Source organism: Somniosus microcephalus, unplaced genomic scaffold (genome assembly GCF_052327205.1).
Source record: "Somniosus microcephalus isolate GS21.2 unplaced genomic scaffold, FLI_Smic_1.0 unresolved_chr4, whole genome shotgun sequence".
Taxonomy (NCBI): Eukaryota; Metazoa; Chordata; class Chondrichthyes; order Squaliformes; family Somniosidae; genus Somniosus; species Somniosus microcephalus.
The window spans coordinates 56,516,290-56,539,223 of record NW_028225182.1 but is presented as its reverse complement, the minus strand read 5'-3'; the positions used below and the strand labels follow the sequence as shown (position 1 = coordinate 56,539,223).

Sequence of the window (22,934 nt, the reverse complement as noted above, 5' to 3'; positions counted from 1 at the left end):
CCATCACCCTCTGCCTCCTGCCACTCAGCCAGTTTAGGATCCAACGCGCCAAGGCACCCTGGATCCCATGGGCTCTTACCTTCTTGACCAGTCTCCTATGCGGGACTTTGTCAAAAGCTTTACTGAAGTCCATGTAAACCACATCCACAGCATTTCCCTCATCCACCCCACTAGTCACCCCTTCGAAAAATTCGATCAGATTTGTTAGACATGATTTACCCTTGACAAAGCCATGCTGACTATCCCCGATTAATCCTTGCCTCTCCAAGTGGAGATTAATTTTGTCCCTCAGAATTTTTTCCAATAATTTCCCCACCACAGATGTTAGACTCACTGGCCTGTAATTCCCTGGTTTATCCCTGCTACCCTTCTTGAATAATGGTACTACGTTAGCTGTTCTCCAGTCCTCTGGTACATCCCCTGTGGCCAGAGAGGTTCTGAAAATTAGTGTCAGAGCCCCTGCAATCTCCTCCCTTGCCTCCCACAGCAGCCTGGGATACATCTCGTCCGGGCCTGGGGATTTATCCACTTTTTGGCCCGCTAAAACCGCTAGCACCTCCTCCCTCTCGATGCTAATATGTTCGAGTATGTCACAGTCCCCTTGCCCGATTTCTATGTCTGCATCGTCTTTCTCCATAGTGAACACAGATGCAAAAAATTCATTTAAAACCCCGCCTACATCCTCTGGCTCGACACACAGATTGCCACTTTGGTCCCTAATGGGCCCTACCCTTTCCCTGGTTATCCTCTTGCCCTTAATATACTTATAAAACATCTTAGGATTTTCCTTTATTTTGCTCGCCAGTGTTATTTCATGGCCCCTCCTCGCCCTCCTAATTTCTTTTTTAAGTATGCCCCTGCACTTTTTATACTCCTCTAGGGCTTCTTCTGTCTTTAGTCTTTTGTAACTGCCAAAAGCCCCCCTTTTATTTCTAATGCATTTTTGTATATCCCTTGTCATCCAAGGTTCCCTTTGCTTGTTGGTCCCACCCTTGACCTTTACAGGAACATGTTGGCGTTGTACTCTCTCTATTTCCCTTCTGAAAGTCTCCCACTGTTTTGATGTGGATTTTCCTATAAGCAGCTGCTCCCAGTCCACTTTGGCCAGATCCTGCCTTATCATATTAAAATCGGCCTTCCCCCAATTTAGAACCCTTATTTCCGGGCCGTCTTTGTCTTTTTCCATGACCACCTTAAATCTCACCGAATTATGGTCACTGTCGCCAAAATGCTCTCCTACTGACACTTCCACCACTTGCCCGGCTACATTCCCCAGAATTAGGTCCAGTATCGCCCCCTCTCTTGTAGGACTTTCTACATGTTGGCTCAAAAAGCTCTCCTGGATGCACTTTAAGAATTCTGCACCCTCTAAGCCTTTCACACTCTGACTGTCCCAATTTATATTGGGGAAGTTGAAATCCCCCACTATTATTACCCTATTATTTTCGCACTTCTCTGAGATTTGCCTACATATCTGTTCCTCTATCTCCCCCTGACTGTTTGGGGGCCTATAGTACACTCCCAGCAAAGTGCTTGCCCCCTTTTTGTTTTTAAGTTCTACCCATATGGCCTCATTAGAGGAACCCGCTAATATATCATCCCTCCTTACAGCAGTAATTGACTCCTTAATTAATATTGCAACACCCCCTCCCCTTTTACACCCCCCTCTGTCTCACCTGAAGATTCTATACCCCGGAATATTGAGCTGCCAGTCCTGACCCTCCCTCAACCATGTCTCCGTGATAGCAACAATATCGTACTCCCATGTGTTCAACAACAACTTCAGTTCATCCACCTTATTTGCAAGACTCCTTGCATTAAAATAAATGCCTTCCAGCCCTGCCATATTCTCTTTTGCCTTCACATATTTGCTCTGCCTTCCCAGCTGACTTGTTTTTCCCTCTGTATTTGGCCGTAAATCACCCCCTACTATAGCTCCACTCTGTACCCCAACCCCCTGCCAAGTTAGTTTAAACCCTCCCCAGCAGTGCTAGCAAACCTCCCCGCAAGGATATTGGTTCCCCCCTGGTTCAGGTGTAAACCGTCTGACTTGTACAAGTCCCACCTTTCCCAGAAGCAGACCCAGTGATCCAGGAAACTAAAGCCCTCCCCCCTGCACCATCCCTTTAGCCACGCATTCATCTGTTCTATCTTCCTATTCCTATACTTGCTAGCACGTGGCACCGGGAGTAATCCAGAGAGAGCACTTCAAGCTTCCTACACGTGAGGAAATCATGTCACAGTTTGCAAATGCAAAGTATTTCAGCAAGTTAGATGCATCATCAGGATTTTGGCAGATGAAACTGGACGAGGCAAGTTCAAGATTGTGCACGTTCAACAGTCCATTTGGCAGATACAGATTCCTAAGGTTACCATTTGGCATTGCCTCAGCTCCTGAAGTGTATCACAAAACTATCCATATGATCTATGAGCACCTGGAGGGAGTTGATACATCAATGGATGACATCATAGTATGGGGAACCACGAGAACTGAGCATGACGAGAGACTGAAAAAAGTGCTGGAAGCAACAAGGAAAACAAACCTGAAGCTCAATAGAGAGAAATGCTAGCTCGGGGTGACAGAACTGACATTCGTGGGAGATATCCTTAGCGGTGAGGGCATCAGACCAGATCCCAGAAAGGTGTCCGCCATTGAGAATATGCCAAAGCCACAATGCAAAAAGGACATGCAGAGGTTTAATGGAATGATCAACTACATGGGTAAATTCATATCCAACCTCTCAGAAAAGATGGCGCCACTGAGAAGACTAACTGAAAAGAACATAGAATGGGAATGGAATCATGAGCATGAGAAGTCATGGAGCAGCACGGTGGCATAGTGGTTAGCACTGTTGCCTCACAGCACCAGGGACCCGGGTTCGAATCCGGCCTCGGGTGACTGTCTGTGTGGAGTTTGCACATTCTCTCCGTGTTTGCGTGGGTTTCCTCCGGGTGCTCCGGTTTCCTCCCACAGTCCAAAGATGTGCGGGTTAGGTTGATTGGCTATGATAAAAATTGACCCTTAGTGTTAGGGGGATTAAATACGTGGGGTTACTGGGATAGGGTGGGATATGTGTTGGTGTAGGGGTTACAGGGATCGGGTGGGATATGTGTCGGTGCAGGCTCGATGGGCCGAAATGGCCTCTATCTGTACTGTGAGGTTTCTGTGTTTCTGATCTAAAGAAACTGCTCACAGAGGAGCCGGTTCTGAGGTTTTATGACCCAGCGAGACCCATCAAGATATCATCAGATGCATCACAGAGTGGGCTCGGTGCCGTTATTCTGCAAAAATATGACTACTGGCAACCTATTGCATATGCATCGCGCTCAATGACAGACGCGGAGACGCGATATGCTCAAATAGAAAAGGAGCTGCTCAGCATCACATATGCCTGTGAAAGATTTCACCAGTTTGTGTCAGGACAAGCAATCAGTGTAGAGACTGACCATAAGCCCTTGATTGCATTGTTCCAAAAGCCACTAAATAGCTGTCCGCTTAGAATACAAAGAATGATGATCAGGCTGCAACGCTATACACTGAATGTTGCGTACACACCGGGTAAGCTGATGTATACAGCAGACACGTTGTCCAGAGCTGTTGACCCAAGTGAGCCCGCAAACACCACAATGGATGAAAAAGTGAACGTCTACATGGACATGATCACAAGTGCACTGCCCATAGCAGATGCAAAAATGGAGCTCATAAAGACTGAGACACACAAAGATGAAACAATGAGACGACTGAGGAAAAGCATCTTGGATGGATGGCCCAACATGAAGCAAGACTGCTCACCTGACATGGCAGAGTACTGGAACTGCAGGGCGGAACTATCAGTGGTCGAAGACATCATCTACAAAGGAAGTAAAATAGTTATCCCAAAGAGTCTGAGAAAAGAGATGCTAAAAAGGATCCATGGAGGACATCTGGGAATCGAAAAGTGTAAGAAAAGAGCACGAGAGGTGATGTACTGGCCACGAATCAACCAAGATGTGACAAATGAGGTGTCAAACTGCACAATATGCCTGAAATATCGAGCAAGCAATCCGGTAGAACCACTAAAGCCACACCCAGCGCCAGACAGACCTTACCAGAAGGTAGGCGCTGACCTATTCGTATGTCAAGGGAAGGACTATCTTGTAGTCACAGACTATTACTCCCTGTATCCAGAGGTTTGTAGACTGTACACCACCACTGCAGATGCTGTGATAACATGTATGAAAGCCATATTCTCCAGACATGGCGTGGCAAGCGAGGTCTTCACAGACAACGGACCCCAGTTTTACAATGCAAGTTTCCGACACTTTGCCAAAGAGTGGGACTTTGTCCACACAACGTCAAGTCCTCACTATCCACAGTCCAATGGATTAGTGGAAAAATCGGTCCAGACGGTGAAAAGACTGATGTACAAGGCAAAAGACAGTGGAACTGACTTCTACCAGAGCATGCTTGTATACCGCACAACGCCGCTCGAGTGTGGTAAGTCACCAGCCCAAATCCTGATGGGACGTCTGCTAAGGTCAAACCTACCCATCCCGGAGAACCTCCTGAAAACAAAAGAGGGGGAGAAAGTGAGGAAGTTCAAAGAACAACAGAAAGAAAAGCAAAAGTACTACTATGACAGAGGAACACAAAACCTACCTGAACTCCACACTTGTGACCAAGTAAGGTTCAAAGACAAAACAAACATATGGACTCAGAAGGGAACTGTCCTGAGTGAAGTTCAATCAAGATCATACACCATTCAGACAGATGAGGGTGCTGTTCTGCGAAGAAATCGTCGAGATCTTCTCATGGGACCAGCCACAGCAGGTCAAAAGACTGATACTGTTGAACAACCTGATCACACAGCTGAGAAATCATCATCTGAGGCAACAACTCAGATTCAAGGACAATCAATCAGAAAATCCTCAAGACACGTGAAGCCTCCTGAGAGACTCATTGAGCAAGTTTAAGGACTCTTGTTATAGAAGGAAGTAATGTTATCTTATTCTCTCTTCAAGTTCTAGTGTATTTACATATTTCATGTGAACACACAAAACAAGGTTAAAAAACCTTGATCATGATAATGATAATGTAAGTTCATTAAGTGTTACAGTTAAAATGCAGAGTAATACAAAGAAAACATGTTGTTAGATAAAAGTAAAATACTTTTGTTTTAAGAAAGGGAGATGCAATGATATCAGCAAATAGTGATGGTATTTGCCTGTTTGATTATTTATGCCTTACCAGCATATTTGCCTGATTGATTATTTATGCCTGACCAGCAGAGGGCATGTGAGAGACAAGCAGTTTAGTTTTAGTTTCATTTTAGATGGATCTCTAAGATGGTGTCTCCTGTAATGCTGTTAACTGAGTTGAAAATACTTTAGATTAAAAGACATTCTCTTTCATGAATGTGTCGTCATTGAACCCACGAATACAAATCGATACAACTCTCTCACACACACTCTCTCACACACACACTCTCTCACACACACACTCTCACACACACACTCTCACACACACACTCTCTCTCACACACACTCTCTCTCACACACTCTCTCTCACACACACACTCTCTCACACACACTCTCACACACTCTCTCACACACACACACTCTCACACACACACTCTCTCTCACATACACTCTCTCACACACACACTCACACACACACACTCTCACACACACACTCTCTCACAGTCTCTCTCACACACACTCTCTCACACACACACTCTCACACACACTCTCACACACACACTCTCACACACACTCTCTCTCTCACACACTCTCTCACACACACTCTCTCACACACACACTCTCTCACACACACTCTCTCTCACACTCTCTCACACACACTCTCTCATACACTCTCTCACACACTCTCACACACACTCTCTCTCACACACACTCTCTCTCACACACACTCTCACACACACTCTCTCTCACACACACTCTCTCTCACACACTCTCTCTCACACACACTCTCTCTCACACACACTCTCTCACACACACTCTCATACACTCTCTCACACACGCACTCTCTCACACACGCACTCTCACTCACACACACACACTCTCTCACACACACTCTCTCTCACACACTCTCTCTCACACACTCTCTCACACACACACTCTCTCACACACACACACACACACACACTCTCTCACACACACTCTCACACACACTCTCACACACACTCTCACACACTCTCTCTCTCACACACACACTCTCTCTCACACACTCTCACACACACACACTCTCTCACACACTCTCTCTCACACACACTCTCACACTCTCTCACACACACACACTCTCTCACACACACTCTCACACACTCTCTCACACACACACTCTCTCTCACACACACACACTCTCTCACACTCTCTCACACACACACTCTCTCACACACATTCTCTCACACACACACTCTCTCACACACACTCTCACACACACTCTCTCACACACACTCTCACACACTCTCTCTCACACACACTCACACACACACTCTCTCACACACTCACACAAACTTTTCCCAGATGCACTCAAACACTGCGCTGAGACAAGGCCAGATGTGAACACTTTATTTTACAGACAGTAAGTGAATGTTGAGTGACAGTTATTCGCAAAAATCAAATAATTCAATTAATTTCAATCTGATGAATAATAGCATGGGCTAGCAGTCTTCCTAGTATGACTTATCAGCCGTGGGTCAGCACCCTCGCCCCTGACTCAGAAGGCCATGGGTTCGAGCCCCACTCCAGAGACTTGAGCACAAAATCCAGGCTGACACTCCCAGTGCAGTACTGAGGGAGCGCTGCACTGTCGGAGGGGCAGTACTGAGGGAGCGCCGCACTGTCGGAGGGGTAGTACTGAGGGAGCGCCGCACTGTCGGAGGGGCAGTACTGAGAGCGCCGCACTGTCGGAGGGGCAGTACTGAGGGAGCGCCGCACTGTTGGATAGGCAGTACTGAGGGAGCACCGCACTGTCGGAGGGGCAGTACTGAGGGAGCGCCACACTGTCGGAGGGGCAGTACTGAGGGAGCGCCGCACTGTCGGAGGGGCAGTACTGAGGAAGCGCCGCACCGTCGGAGGGGCAGCACTGAGGGAGCGCCGCACCGTCGGAGGGGCAGCACTGAGGGAGTGCCGCACCGTCAGAGGGGCAGTACTGAGGGAGCGCAGCACTGTCGGAGGGGCAGTACTGAGGGAGTGCCGCACCGTCGGAGGGGCAGTACTGAGGGAGCGCCGCACTGTTGGAGGGGCGGCACTGAGGGAGCGCCGCACCGTCGGAGGGGCAGTACTGAGGGAGCGCCGCACCGTCGGAGGGGCAGTACTGAGGGAGCGCTGCACTGTCGGAGGGGCAGCACTGAGGGAGCGCCGCACCGTCGGAGGGGCAGTACTGAGGGAGTGCCGCACCGTCGGAGGGGCAGTACTGAGGGAGCGCCGCACGGTCGGAGGGGCAGTACTGAGGGAGTGCTGCACTGTCGGAGGGGCAGTACTGAGGGAGCGCCGCATCGTCGGAGGGGCAGTACTGAGGGAGCGCCGCACTGTCGGAGGGGCAGCACTGAGGGAGCGCCGCACCGTCGGAGGGGCAGTACTGAGGGAGCGCCGCACCGTCGGAGGGGCAGTACTGAGGGAGTGCCGCACCGTCGGAGGGGCAGTACTGAGGGAGCGCTGCACTGTCGGAGGGGCAGCACTGAGGGAGCGCCGCACCGTCGGAGGGGCAGTACTGAGGGAGTGCCGCACCGTCGGAGGGGCAGCACTGAGGGAGCGCCGCACGGTCGGAGGGGCAGTACTGAGGGAGTGCTGCACTGTCGGAGGGGCAGTACTGAGGGAGCGCCGCACTGTCGGAGGGGCAGTACTGAGGGTGCACCGCACTGTCGCAGGGGCAGTACTGAGGGAGCGCCGCACTGTCGGAGGGGCAGTACTGAGGGAGCGCCGCACTGTCGGAGGGTCAGTACTGAGGGAGCGCCGCACTGTCGGATGGACAGTACTGAGGTAGCGCTGCACTGTCAGAGGTGCCGTCTTTTGGATGAGTTGTTAAACCGAGGGCCCGGCTGCCTTCTCAGTACTGCACTGGGAGAGAACCTTAATATGTTTGTTAATTCTTACAAATTTTTTGCCCATCAAGGCCTTGGAGAGGGTGCAGATGGAGATTTACTAGAATGGTTCCAGGGGATTTCAGCGACGTGGAGAGACTGGAGAAGCTGGGGTTGTTCTCCTTAGAGCAGAGAAGGTTAAGGGGAGATTTAATCGAGGTGTTCAAAATCATGAGGGGTTTCGATGGAGTAAATAAGGAGAAACTGTTTCCAGTGGCAGGAGGGTCGGTAACCAGAGGACACAGATTGAAGATAATCGGCAAAAGAACCAGAGGGGAGATGAGGAGAATGTTTTTACACAGCGAGTTGTTGTGATCTGGAACGCTCTGCCTGAAAGGGCGGTGGAAGCAGATTCAATAGTAACTTTCAAAAGGGAATTGGATAAATACTGGAAGGGGAAAATTCACAGGGCTGTGGGGAAAGAGCAGGGGGGAGTGGGAATAATTGGAGAGCTCGTTCACACCTTGAGTATTGTGTGCAGTTTTGGTCGCCTTATCTGAGGAAGGATATTCTTGCCATGGAGGGAGTGCAGCGAAGATTCACCAGACTGATACCTGGGATGGCAGGAATGACGTATGAGGAGAGATTGGGTCGATTGGGCTTATACTCGCTGGAGTTTAGAAGAATGAGAGGGGATCTCATTGAAACTTATAAAATTCTAACAGGACTGGACAGACTAGATGCAGGAAGGATGTTCCCGATGGCGGGGAGTCCAGAACCAGGGGTCACTGTCTAAGGATAAGGGGTAAGCCATTTAGGACAGAGATGAGGAGGAATTTCATCACCCAGAGAGTGGTGAACCTGTGGAATTCTCTACCACAGAAGGCAGTTGAGGCCAATTCATTAAATATATTCAAGAAGGAGTTAGATATATTTCTTAAGGCTAAAGGGATCAAGGGATATGGGGAGAAGGCAGGGACAGGGTACTGAGTTTGGATGATCAGCCATGATCGCATTGAATGGTGGAGCAGGCTCGAGGGGCCGAATGGCCGACTCCTGCTCCTATCTTCTATGTTTCTATGTTTCTATGGTTCAAAGAGCCGGCACACGTGATTCTCTGATCGAGTCGTTCTCGATAGTTACAGAACCTGCGGGTTGGCCTTAATGGCACAGGTGGGGCGGTGGTCGGCGTTGGTATCGAGGCAGCGGTAACAGAACTGGCAGCGGCAGCTCGGGCAGATCATGTTGTTGCAGCCCCCGCAGTGACTGATCAGCGTGCTGCACCTCGGGCAGCTCCGCACCTCGGGGCACCGGTGCACAGGGCTGCGCGCTGAGAAGAAGGTGGAGCAAGACTGCAGCAGCACGAGGGCACCGCAGTCAGCGTAAGGGCAGCGGCCTCCGGGCGAGTCCGGGACCGTCCATTCCCGCGCGCAGTCCCAGCAGAACCTGTGGTGCTTCCCGCCCAATCCGGGGCACTCTGGGCATTCCACGCGTGGCGTCTCTCCGGAGCCTCTCTGCACCAGGCGGGCACACTTCGGGCACTGCAAGACCAACAGGGGCAAAGGAGGTCAGTACAACATTCAGATCACTGCCTCATCACACACTCCCAGGGCAGGAACAGCACGGGTTAGATACAGAGTAAAGCTCCCTCTACACTGTCCCATCAAACACTCCCAGGGCAGGAACAGCACGGGTTAGATACAGAGTAAAGCTCCCTCTACACTGCCCCATCAAACACTCCCAGGGCAGGTACACCACGGGTTAGATACAGAGTAAATCTCCCTCTACACTGTCCCATCAAACACTCCCAGGGCAGGTACAGCACAGGTTAGATACAGAGCAAAGCTCCCTCTACACTGCCCCATCAAACACTCCAAGGGCAGGTACACCACGGGTTAGATACAGAGTAAAGCTCCCTCTACACTGTCCCATCAAACACTCCCAGGGCAGATACACCACGGGTTAGATACAGAGTAAAGCTCCCTCTACGCTGTCCCATCAAACACTCCCAGGGCAGGTACAGCACGGGTTAGATACAGAGTAAAGCTGCCTCTACACTGTCCCATCAAACACTCCCAGGGCAGGTACAGCATGGGTTAGATACAGAGTAAAGCTCCCTCTACACTGTCCCATCAAACACTCCCAGGGCAGGTACAGCACGGGCTAGATACAGAGTAAAGCTGCCTCTGCACTGTCCCATCAAACACTCCCAGGGCAGGTACACCACGGGTTAGATACAGAGTAAAGCTCCCTCTACACTGTCCCATCAAACACTCCCAGGGCAGGTACAGCACGGGTTAGATACAGAGTAAAGCTCCCTCTACACTGTCCCATCAAACACTCCCAGGGCAGGTACAGCACGGGTTAGATACAGAGTAAAGCTCCCTCTACACTGTCCCATCAAACACTCCCAGGGCAGGTACAGCACGGGTTAGATACAGAGTAAAGCTCCCTCTACACTGCCCCATCAAACACTCCCAGGGCAGGTACACCACGGGTTAGATACAGAGTAAAGCTCCCTCTACGCTGTCCCATCAAACACTCCCAGGGCAGGTACAGCACGGGTTAGATACAGAGTAAAGCTGCCTCTACACTGTCCCATCAAACACTCCCAGGGCAGGTACAGCACGGGTTAGATACAGAGTAAAGCTCCCTCTACACTGTCCCATCAAACACTCCCAGGGCAGGTACAGCACGGGTTAGATACAGAGTAAAGCTCCCTCTTCACTGTCCCATCAAACACTCCCAGGGCAGGTACAGCACGGGTTAGATACAGAGTAAAGCTCCCTCTACACTGTCCCATCAAACACTCCCAGGACAGGTACAGCACGGGTTAGATACAGAGTAAAGCTCCCTCTACACTGTTCCATCAAACACTCGCCGGGCAGGTACAGCACGGTTAGATACAGAGTAAAGCTCCCTCTTCACTGTCCCATCAAACACTCCCAGGGCAGTTACAGCATGAGTTAGGTACAGAGTAAAGCTCCCTCTACACTGCCCCATCAAACACTCCCAGGGCAGGTACAGCACGGGTTAGACACAAAGTAAAGCTCCCTCTACACTGTCCCATCAAACACTCCAGGGCAGGTACAATACGAGTTAGATACAGAGTAAAGCTCCCTCTACACTGTCCCATCAAACACTCCCAGGGCAGGTACAGCACGGGTTAGATACAGAGTAAAGCTCCCTCTACACTGTCCCATCAAACACTCCCAGGGCAGGTACAGCACGGGTTAGATACAGAGTAAAGCTCCCTCTACACTGCCCCATCAAACACTCCCAGGGCAGGTACAGCACGGGTTAGACACAAAGTAAAGCTCCCTCTACACTGTCCCATCAAACACTCCAGGGCAGGTACAATACGAGTTAGATACAGAGTAAAGCTCCCTCTACACTGTCCCCATCAAACACTCCCAGGGCAGTGTGATGAAATATGCCTTCATCAGACCTGCTTGTATTTTACCTGCTTGTATTGTGTGAACCACACCGTTTTGTTCCTATTGTGTGTATTGGCTACGCCCTTGTCTTTTGCCATATAAAGGTCTCAGGAGCTGTATGAGTCACTCACTACCAGATGAACTCGATGTGGGAAGACCTGCTATGCTGCTATGTTCTTAGTGATTAAAAGCCTTTAGTTGAATCCTTTAAAATCCTTGTCTTTGAGTTATTGAAGGCACATCAATTTTAATCACTAAAACACCAGGATGGATCGACTCCTGAAACCAGAGCGCTTGGATCTGGACCCCCATGCCTCAGACGCAACCACAGAGTTCGGACAGTGGTTCCAATGCTTCGAATTTTTCATTGCAAACTCATCCACTGCCATAGCCGCAGCCGAAACCGCTACCGGAGACATGAAACTGGGAATCCTGCGAAACTGGGTGAGCCATCGGGTCTCCCCCCTCATCCAAGATGCCACCAGCTACGAGGAGGCCTGCACCATCCTGCAGGCCCACTACGCGCGGCCAATAAACGTGGTGTACGCCAGGCATCTTCTGACTACTCGCTCGCAGCGGCATGGTGAGTCACTAGAGGACTTTATACTAAACCTAAAAGTACTGGGCAGAGACTGTAACTGTAAGGCCGTGTCTGCCATCATGTACACGGAGGAGCTGATTCAAGACTCCCTTATTGCGGGCCTCGGTTCAAACTATATTCGGCAGAAACTGTTTGAAAAGGAGGGACTGGACTTAAAACAGGCTATAGATATAGCGCGATCGCTGGATATGGCCCAGAGGAACTCTGAATCCTGTTCCCCAGGCCACGCGGCCCACTCCGCCTCGTGCGCGCCGTGGGGGCCGCCATCTTGGAAGCCATCTTCACCTCCCAGGTCTCAGGCCAGCCCAGCACCATCGGAGCCCCAGCCTCCACCCAGGAGCCCCACTACTGCCGCGATGCATCGGGGCCCGAAATGCTACTTCTGCGGCCAGGACAAACACTCCAGGCATCTGTGCCCAGCGAAGGGCACCACCTGTTCTAAATGCGGGAAGAAAGGACACTTCAGCAAAGTCTGCAGAGGGAACCCCGCCTCCAACTCCACCAGTGCCGCATGTGCGCCATGGGAGCGGCCATCTTGGAAGCCATCTTGTCCACCCTCATGGAGTCCACCATCTTGCCCCGACTACACGGACCTCCAGGACCCACTGGTGGCTTCGATCACAGTGGATCAATCCAGGCCACATCCGTTGTCTAAATCGATGATGGACATAGAGGTAAACGGGAACAAGGTTAAATGCTTGATTGACTGCGGGAGCACCGAAAGCTTTATTCATCCTAGTCTGGTAAAACGACTTTCTCTAACGATAGTCCCCACACAGGGCAAAATCGCCATGGCCGATAAGACTCATACCTCAAAAATTACAGGTTTCTGCGCGGTTATGTTGTCGGTAAAAGGCAATGATTACAGAGATTTTAAACTATTGATAATGCCAGACCTCTGTGTGAGCGTGATCTTGGGTCTGGACTTCCAGTGCCACCACCAAAGTATCACGCTTACCTACGGTGGGTCCCAGCCGCCCCTCACAGTGTGCGGTCTGGCTACCCTGAAGGTCAAGCCGCCCTCTCTGTTCGCCAACCTCGCACCCAACTGCTGACCCATAACGACCAAGAGTAGGCGGTACAGCTGGGAGGACAGACGCTTCATTGCGTCGGAAGTAGAAAGACTCAAGCGGGAGGGTATCATCGAATGCAGTACCAGCCCGTGGCGCGCCCAGGTAGTAGTAGTTAAGGGTAGCGAAAAGAAGCGGATGGTGATAGATTATAGCCAGACGGTTAATCTATACACCCAGCTAGACGCCTACCCTCTGCCCCGCATAGCGGATATGTTAACCAAATCGCGCAATACCGGGTGTTTTCCACCATCAACCTAAAATCGGCATACCACCAGCTCCCCATTAGGCCAGAGGACCGTCCATACACCGCCTTCGAGGCGAACGGACGTCTCTACCACTTCCTCAGAGTCCCCTTTGGGGTAACGAACGGGGTCTCGGTCTTCCAGCGGGAGATGGACCGCATGGTCGATGAGAACCAGTCAACAGCCACCTACCCATACCTAGACAACGTCACCATCTGCGGCCACGACCAGCAAGACCGCGACTCAAACCTCGCGAGATTTCTGAAAACCGCCCTCAGACTCAATCTCACCTACAACGAGGATAAGTGTGTCTTTAGCACCACGCGCCTCTGTATCCTGGGCTGCGTGGTGGAAAACGGGAAAATCGGCCCGGACCCCGACCGATTGCGCCCCCTACGGGAGCTACCCCTACCAAACACTCCCAAGGCCCTGAAAAGGTGCCTGGGGTTCTTCTCCTATTACGCCCAATGGGTCCCCAATTATTCCGACAAGGCCCGTCCCCTCCTGAAATCAACGTCCTTCCCGCTCACAGCCGAGGCCCACTCCGCCTTCAACAGCATTAAACACGACATTGAGAAGGCCGCGCTGCGGGCAGTGGACGAAAACATCCCTTTCCAGGTCGAAAGCGATGCGTCCGACTTCGCTTTAGCAGCCACCCTCAACCAGGATGGGCGGCCCGTAGCCTTTTTCTCAAGAACCCTCCAAGGGCCCGACATCAGGCACTCCTCGGTAGAGAAGGAGGCCCAGGCCATAGTGGAGGCAGTGCGGCACTGGAGGCACTACCTAGCCGGCAAACGCTTCACCCTGCTTACCGACCAGCGGTCGGTAGCCTTCATGTTTAACAACAAACAGAGGGGGAAGATCAAGAACGACAAAATTCTCAGGTGGCGGATCGAACTCTCCACGTTTGAGTACGACATAATATATAGGCCGGGGGCCCTCAACGAATCCCCCGACGCCCTATCACGAGGGATGTGTGCCAGCATCCAGGGGGACAGGCTACAGGGCCTCCACAATGGCCTCTGCCACCCGGGGGTCACCCGGCTATTCCACTTTATAAAATCCCGTAACCTGCCCTATTCCATCGAGGAGGTCCGGTCTATGACCAGGGACTGCCGCACCTGTGCGGAATGCAAACCCCGTTTTTTCAGACCCGACCGAGCCCACCTGATCAAAGCTACACGGCCATTCGAGCGCCTGAGCTTAGATTTCAAGGGACCACTCCCCTCCACCGACCGCAATGTGTACTTTCTCAACATTGTGGACGAGTACTCCCGCTTCCCATTTGCCTACCCCTGCCCAGATATGACCAGTGCCACGGTCATCAAGTGCCTCGGCAACCTGTTTTGCACGTTCGGCATGCCTAACTACATCCACACTGACAGGGGGGCGTCGTTCATGAGCGATGAACTGCGCCAATACCTGCCGTCGAAGGGGATAGCCACGAGTCGGACCACTAGTTATAACCCCCGGGGTAATGGGCAAGTGGAGAGGGAGAACGCGACAGTGTGGAAGGCGGTCACCTTAGCACTAAGGTCTAAAGGCCTCCCCACCTCCCGCTGGCAGGAGGTCCTCCCAGACGTACTCCACTCGATAAGGTCGCTACTGTGTACTGCTACTAACGCCACTCCTCACGAGAAGATGTTTGTTTTTCCCCGCAAATCAACCTCAGGAGTATCCCGACCCTCGTGGCTCTCCACCCCAGGGACAGTCCTGTTACGGAAGCATGTGAGGGGCCACAAAACGGATCCCCTCGTGGAGGCAGTACACGTGGAGGCCGACGGGCGTGAAGACACCGTGTCCATAAAGGACCTCGCCTCGGCAGGAGGCGACGACGACGACCCATCACCACCACCCCCAGAAGAACCTCCACCATCCCCAGAGGTATCCTCACCACCCCCAGCAGTACCTGCAACACCCCCAGCACATGGGTATGCCCAGGAGGGCACCACGGACTCCCGGTCGGAACCCGAGGTACTGTTGCGACGTTCAGGAAGGACTATCACACCCCCGGACAGACTAAATCTGTAGAAGGGGTGAATGTGATGAAATATGCCTTCATCAGACCTGCTTGTATTTTACCTGCTTGTATTGTGTGAACCACACCCTTTTGTTCCTATTGTGTGTATTGGCTACGCCCCTGTCTTTTGCCATATAAAGGTCTCAGGAGCTGTATGAGTCACTCACTACCAGATGAACTCGATGTGGGAAGACCTGCTATGCTGCTATGTTCTTAGTGATTAAAAGCCTTTAGTTGAATCCTTTAAAATCCTTGTCTTTGAGTTATTGAAGGCACATCAGGCAGGTACAGCACAGGTTAGATACAGAGTAAAGCTGCCTCTAGTCCCATCAAACACTCCCAGGGCAGGTACAGCACGGGTTAGATACAGAGTAAAGCTCCCTCTACACTGTCCCATCAAACACTCCCAGGGCAGGTACAGCATGAGTTAGGTACAGAGTAAAGCTCCCTCTACACTGTCCCATCAAACACTCCCAGGGCAGGTACAGCATGAGTTAGGTACAGAGTAAAGCTCCCTCTACACTGTCCCATCAAACACTCTCAGGGCAGGTACAGCACGGGTTAGATACAAAGTAAGGCTCACAGCGTCGGCGGGAATCCTGAGCGGCAGAGCGGGGCTATAAAAGTCCCAGAGACCCAGGTAAGGCCTCACAGCGTCGGCGGGAATCCTGAGCGGCAGAGCAGGGCTATAAAAGTCCCAGAGACCCAGGCAAGGCCTCACAGCGTCGGCGGGAATCCTGAGCGGCAGAGCAGGGCTATAAAAGTCCCAGAGACCCAGGTAAGGCCTCACAATGTCGGCGGGAATCCTGAGCGGCAGAGCGGGGCTATAAAAGTCCCAGAGACCCAGGTAAGGCCTCACAGCGTCGGCGGGAATCCTGAGCGGCAGAGCGGGGCTATAAAAGTCCCAGAGACCCAGGTAAGGCCTCACAGCGTCGGCGGGAATCCTGAGCGGCAGAGCGGGGTATAAAAGTCCCAGAGACCCAGGTAAGGCCTCACAATGTCGGCGGGAATCCTGAGCGGCAGAGCGGGGCTATAAAAGTCCCAGAGACCCAGGTAAGGCCTCACAGCGTCGGCGGGAATCCTGAGCGGCAGAGCGGGGCTATAAAAGTCCCAGAGACCCAGGCAAGGCCTCACAGCGTCGGCGGGAATCCTGAGCGGCAGAGCAGGGCTATAAAAGTCCCAGAGACCCAGGTAAGGCCTCACAATGTCGGCGGGAATCCTGAGCGGCAGAGCGGGGCTATAAAAGTCCCAGAGACCCAGGTAAGGCCTCACAGCGTCGGCGGGAATCCTGAGCGGCAGAGCGGGGCTATAAAAGTCCCAGAGACCCAGGTAAGGCCTCACAGCGTCGGCGGGAATCCTGAGCGGCAGAGCGGGGTATAAAAGTCCCAGAGACCCAGGTAAGGCCTCACAATGTCGGCGGGAATCCTGAGCGGCAGAGCGGGGCTATAAAAGTCCCAGAGACCCAGGTAAGGCCTCACAGCGTCGGCGGGAATCCTGAGCGGCAGAGCGGGGCTATAAAAGTCCCAGAGACCCAGGTAAGGCCTCACAGCGTCGGCGGGAATTCAGCGGCAGAGCAGGGCTATAAAAGGCCCAGAGACCAGGTAAGGCCTCACAGCGTCGGCGGGAATTTCAGTGGCAGAGCGGGGCTATAAAAGGCCCAGAGACCAGGTAAGGCCTCACAGCGTCGGCGGGAATTTCAGTGGCAGAGCGGGGTATAAAAGGCCCAGAGACCCAGGTAAGGCCTCACAGCGTCGGCGGGAATTTCAGTGGCAGAGCGGGGCTACAAAAGTCCCAGAGACCAGGTAAGGCCTCACAATGTCGGCGGGAATCCTGAGCGGCAGAGCGGGGCTATAAAAGGCCCAGAGACCCAGGTAAGGCCTCACAGCGTCGGTGGGAATCCTGAGCGGCAGAGCGGGGCTATAAAAGTCCCAGAGACCCAGGTAAGGCCTCACAGCGTCGGCGGGAATCCTGAGCGGCAGAGCGGGGCTATAAAAGTCCCAGAGACCCAGGTAAGGCCTCACAGCGTCGGCGGGAATTTCAGCGGCAGAGCGGGGCTATAAAAGTCCCAGAGACCCAGGTAAGGCCTCACAGCGTCGGCGGGAATTCAGTGGCAGAGCGGGGCTATAAAAGGCCCAGAGAGCCAGGTAAGGCCTCACAGCGTCGGCGGGAATCCTGAGCGGCAGAGCGGGGCTATAAAAGTCCCAGAGACCCAGGTAAGGCCTCACAGCGTCGGCGGGAATTCAGTGGCAGCAGCGGGGCTATAAAAGGCCCAGAGACCAGGTAAGGCCTCACAGCGTCGGCGGGAATTTCAGTGGCAGAGCGGGGCTATAAAAGGCCCAGAGACCAGGTAAGGCCTCACAGCGTCGGCGGGAATCCTGAGCGGCAGAGCGGGGCTATAAAAGTCCCAGAGACCCAGGTAAGGCCTCACAGCGTCGGCGGGAATTTCAGTGGCAGAGCGGGGCTATAAAAGTCCCAGAGACCAGGTAAGGCCTCACAATGTCGGCGGGAATCCTGAGCGGCAGAGCGGGGCTATAAAAGACCCAGAGACCAGGTAAGGCCTCACAGCGTCGGCGGGAATTTCAGTGGCAGAGCGGGGCTATAAAAGGCCCAGAGACCAGGTAAGGCCTCACAGCGTTGGCGGGAATCCTGAGCGGCAGAGCGGGGCTATAAAAGGCCCAGAGACCAGGTAAGGCCTCACAATGTCGGCGGGAATCCTGAGCGGCAGAGCGGGGCTATAAAAGACCCAGAGACCAGGTAAGGCCTCACAGCGTCGGCGGGAATTTCAGTGGCAGAGCGGGGCTATAAAAGGCCCAGAGACCAGGTAAGGCCTCACAGCGTTGGCGGGAATCCTGAGCGGCAGAGCGGGGCTATAAAAGGCCCAGAGACCAGGTAAGGCCTCACAGCGTCGGCGGGAATCCTGAGCGGCAGAGCGGGGCTATAAAAGGCCCAGAGACCAGGTAAGGCCTCACAGCGTCGGCGGGAATCCTGAGCGGCAGAGCGGGGGTATAAAAGTCCCAGAGACCCAGGTAAGGCCTCACAGCGTCGGCGGGAATCCTGAGCGGCAGAGCGGGGCTATAAAAGGCCCAGAGACCCAGGTAAGGTTTACCAGTCTCCAGTCTCCAGTCTGGAAGGAGAGAGGTAAAAAGTAATCCAAGTGTGACGTCACCAGAAAGCAGGTAAGTGATTGGTTGGTGAGTATTTCTCCCTTTTAAGCTTAAATCTCTTTGGTTTATAGTTTCTAAGGTGTGATATTCACCATCTAGAATCGGGGCAGAGGATATTTAAGAATAATATTAATAAATGTAATTAATTACACAGAATGGGAGATCAGGCGATGTGTTGCTGCTGCAATATGTGGGAGCTGGTGGACACCATTGATGCTCACGGTGATCACATTTGCAGTAAGTGTTGGCTGCTCGAGGAACTCCGGTTCCGTGTTGAAGAGCTGGAGTCCGAGCTTCAAACACTGAGACACATCAGGGAGGGGGAGAGTTACCTGGACTCTGTGTATCACGAGGTAGTCACACCAATTAGATTAATTAATTCAGATGTAGTCCGTGGCCAAGGTCAGGATGGTGTGACTAGAAGTGAGGCAGGTACGGGGATCCAGGAGGTAGTGTTGGAGGAGCCGCAGCCCTTGCACTTGTCCAACAGGTTCGAGGCTCTTACTCCCTGTGAGGATGGGAGCAGGGACTGCAGGGAGGATGAGCAACCTGGCCACAGCACCGTGGAGCAGGGGGCCATTCAAGTGGGGGGAGTTGAAAGAAAAGTTGTAGTGGTAGGGGATAGTATCGTTAGGGGGATAGATAGAGTTCTTTGCAGCCGAGAGCGAGAGTCCCGAAGGCTGTGTTGCCTGCCCGGTGCCAGGGTTAAGGACATCTCCTCTGGACTGGAGAGAAACTTGGAGTGGGAGGGGGAGGATCCAGTTGTCGTGGTCCATGTTGGTACCAACGACATAGATAGGACAAGGAAGGAGGTTCTGCTGAGGGAGTTTGAGCAGCTAGGGGCCAAATTAAAAAGCAGAACCACAAGGGTAATAATCTCTGGATTATTACCTGAGCCACGAGCGAATTTGGCTAGGACAAATAAAATTAGAGAGTTAAATACATGGCTCAAAGACTGGTGTGGGAGAAATGGGTTTTGCTTCCTGGGACACTGGCACCAGTACTGGGGCAGGAGGGAGCTGTTCCGTTGGGACGGGCTTCACTTGGCCAGTGCTGGGACTAGAGTCCTGGCGGATCATATAACTAGGGCTGTAGAGAGGGCTTTAAACTAACTAGTGGGGGGGAGGTTCCTAGAGAGCAAATAATAAAAATGACAACAGAGAAGGTCATAGACTTAGGTAGCAGTGGGGAAATTAAAAACCAGAGCGTGTCAGGAAGGGGCAGAAGGTATGGAGTAAAAGGTAAAGTAATAAAAAGGGCAAAAGCAGGAACTAAGTGTCACAAAACATCTTTGAAAGTTCTCTATCTGAATGCACGTAGCATTCGTAACAAAATAGACGAGTTAGTGGCACAAATAACTACATATGGGTATGATCTTGTGGCCATTACAGAAACATGGCTGCAGGGTGACAATGCCTGGGAATTAAACATACCAGGTTATTTAACGATCAGGAAGGACAGGCAGGAAGGAAGGGGAGGTGGGGTGGCTATGTTAATAAAGGAAGGAATCACTGTAATACAGAGAAATGATATTGGGTCAAAAGATCAGGATAATGAAACAGTTTGGGTGGAGGTAAGGAATAATAAGGGGAAAAGAACACTAGTGGGCGTAGTCTATAGGCCTCCGAACAGTGGCAACTCTGTTGGACGGAGTATCAATCAGGAAATAGTTGAGGCTTGTAATGAGGGAACATCTATAATTATGGGGGATTTTAACTATCATATTAATTGGACAAATCAAATTGGGCAGGGCAGCCTTGAGGATGAGTTCATTGAGTGTATTAGGGATGGGTTTCTTGAGCAGTATGTAACTGAACCGACCAGGGGGCAAGCAACCTTAGATCTAGTAAGAGTTTTTATAGTTATATAAAAAGAAAAAGGGTGGCTAAAGTAAATGCTGGTCCCTTAGAGGATGAGACCGGGAAATTAATGGTGGGAAATATGGAGATGGCAAAAACACTGAATGAATATTTTACATCAGTCTTTACAGTAGAAGACACTAAGAATATCCCAACACTGGACAAACAGGGGGCTAAAGGGGGGGAGGAGCTAAACACGATCAAAATCACTAAGGAAATGGTACTCGGTAAAATAATGGGACTCAAGGCGGATAAATCACCTGGACCTGATGGCTTACATCCTAGGGTCTTGAGGGAAGTGGCGGTAGGGATTGTGGATGCATTGGTAATAATTTTCCAAAACTCCCTGGACTCGGCAAAGGTCCCGGCAGACTGGAAAACTGCTAATGTAACACCCTTATTTAAAAAGGGCAGTAGACAGAAGGCTGGAAACTATAGACCGGTTAGCCTAACATCTGTGGTAGGTAAAATTTTGGAGTCCATTATTAAGGAGACAGTAACAGGACATTTGGATAATCATAATTTAATAGGACAAAGTCAGCATGGTTTTATGAAGGGGAAGTCATCTTTGACAAATTTGCTGGAGTTCTTTGAGGAAGTAACGTATAGGGTGGATAAAGGGGAACCAGTGGACGTAGTGTATTTAGACTTCCAAAAGGCATTTGACAAGGTGCCACACAAAAGATTATTGCTTAAGATAAAAATCACGGGATTGGGGATAATATTCTGGCATGGATAGGGGATTGGCTATCTAACAGAAGGCAGAGAGTTGGGATAAATGGTTCATTCTCAGACTGGCAATCAGTAACTAGTGGTGTTCCGCAGGGGTCAGTGCTGGGTCCCCAACTCTTTACAATCTATATTAACGATTTGGAGGAGGGGACCGAGTGTAACATATCAAAGTTTGCAGATGATACTAAGATGGGGAGGGAAAGTAGTGAGTGAGGAGGACATAAAAAACCTGCAAGGGGCCATCGACAGGCAAAGTAAGTGGGCAGAGATTTGGCAGATGGAATACAATACTGGAAAGTGTGAGGTTATGCACTTTGGCAGGAAAAATCGTAGAGCAAGTTATTATCTTAATGGCAAGAAACTGGAAAGTACTGAAGTACAAAGGGATCTGGGGGTCCTGGTGCACGAAACTCAAAAGGTTAGTATGCAGGTGCAGCAAGTGATTAAGAAGGCCAATGGAATGTTGGCTTTCATTGCTAGGGGGATAGAATATAAAAATAGGGAGGTATTGCTTCAGTTGTACAAGGTACTGGTGAGACCGCACCTGGAATACTGCGTACAGTTTTGGTGTCCATACTTAAGAAAGGACATACTTGCTCTCGAGTCAGTACAAAGAAGGTTCACTCGGTTAATCCCGGGGATGAGGGGATGGACATATGAGGAGAGGTTGAGTAGATTGGGACTCTACTCATTGGAGTTCAGAAGAATGAGAGGCGATCTTATTGAAACATATAAGATTGTGAAGGGGTTGGATCGGGTGGATGCGGGGAAGATGTTCCCGATGATGGGTGAAACTAGAACTAGGGGGCATAGTCTTAGAATAAGGGGCTGCTCTTTCAAAACTGAGATGAGGAGGAACTACTTCACTCAGAGGGTGGTAGGTCCATGGAATATGCTGCCCCAAAAAGCTGCAGAAGCTACATCATTACATAAATTTAAAACAGAAATAAACAGTTTCCTAGAAGTAAAGGGAATTAAGGGTTACGGGGAGCAGGCAGGAATTTGGACATGAGTCTAGGTTCGGATCGGTCATGGCCCTGTGGGTAGCGGAGCGGGCCCAGGGGCCGTGTAGCCTGATCTTGCTCCTATTTCGTGTGTCTAATTCTGTTAGATTCAGGAGATGGTTCTGTGATAGTGGATTGGCGGTTAGGATCAGATCAGCCATGATCTTATTGAATGGCGGAGCAGGCTCGAGGGGCCGATTGGCCTACTCCTGCTAATATTTCTTTCTTATGTTCTTACACTGTCCAATCAAACACTCACAGGGCAGGTACCGCACGCGGTTAGATAGAGAGTAAAGGTCCCTCTACACTGTCCCATCAAATACTCCCAGGGCAAATACAGCACGGGTTAGATACAGAGTAAAGCTCCCTCTACACTGTCCCATCAAACACTCCCAGGGCAGGTACAGCACGGGTTAGATACAGAGTAAAGCTCCCTCTACACTGTCCCATCAAACACTCCCAGGGCAGGTACAGCACGGGTTAGATACAGAGTAAAGCTCCCTCTACACTGTCTCCATCAAACACTCCCAGGGCAGGTACAGCACGGGTTAGATACAGAGTAAAGCTCCCTCTACACTGTCCCATCAAACACTCCCAGGGCAGGTACAGCACGGGTTAGATACAGAGTAAAGCTCCCTCTACACTGTCCCATCAAACACTCCCAGGGCAGGTACAGCACGGGTTAGATACAGAGTAAAGCTCCCTCTGCACTGTCCCATCAAACACTCCCAGGGCAGGTACAGCACGGGTTAGATACAGAGTAAAGCTCCCTCTACACTGTCCC

General features: G+C 51.4%; 1 protein-coding gene across 1 annotated transcript in view; it reads right to left on the bottom strand.

The window, feature by feature from the left end:
* Positions 1–6,548: 6,548 nt before the first annotated feature.
* Positions 6,549–22,934, bottom strand: part of LOC147091131 (uncharacterized) — a 29,110-nt gene continuing 12,724 nt past the window's right edge. The window contains exon 4 of the mRNA XM_085977601.1: positions 6,549–9,559. Coding sequence (XP_085833727.1) covers positions 9,158–9,559 — 402 coding nt within the window. The 3' untranslated portion in view covers positions 6,549–9,157. The remainder of the gene's footprint in view (positions 9,560–22,934) is intronic.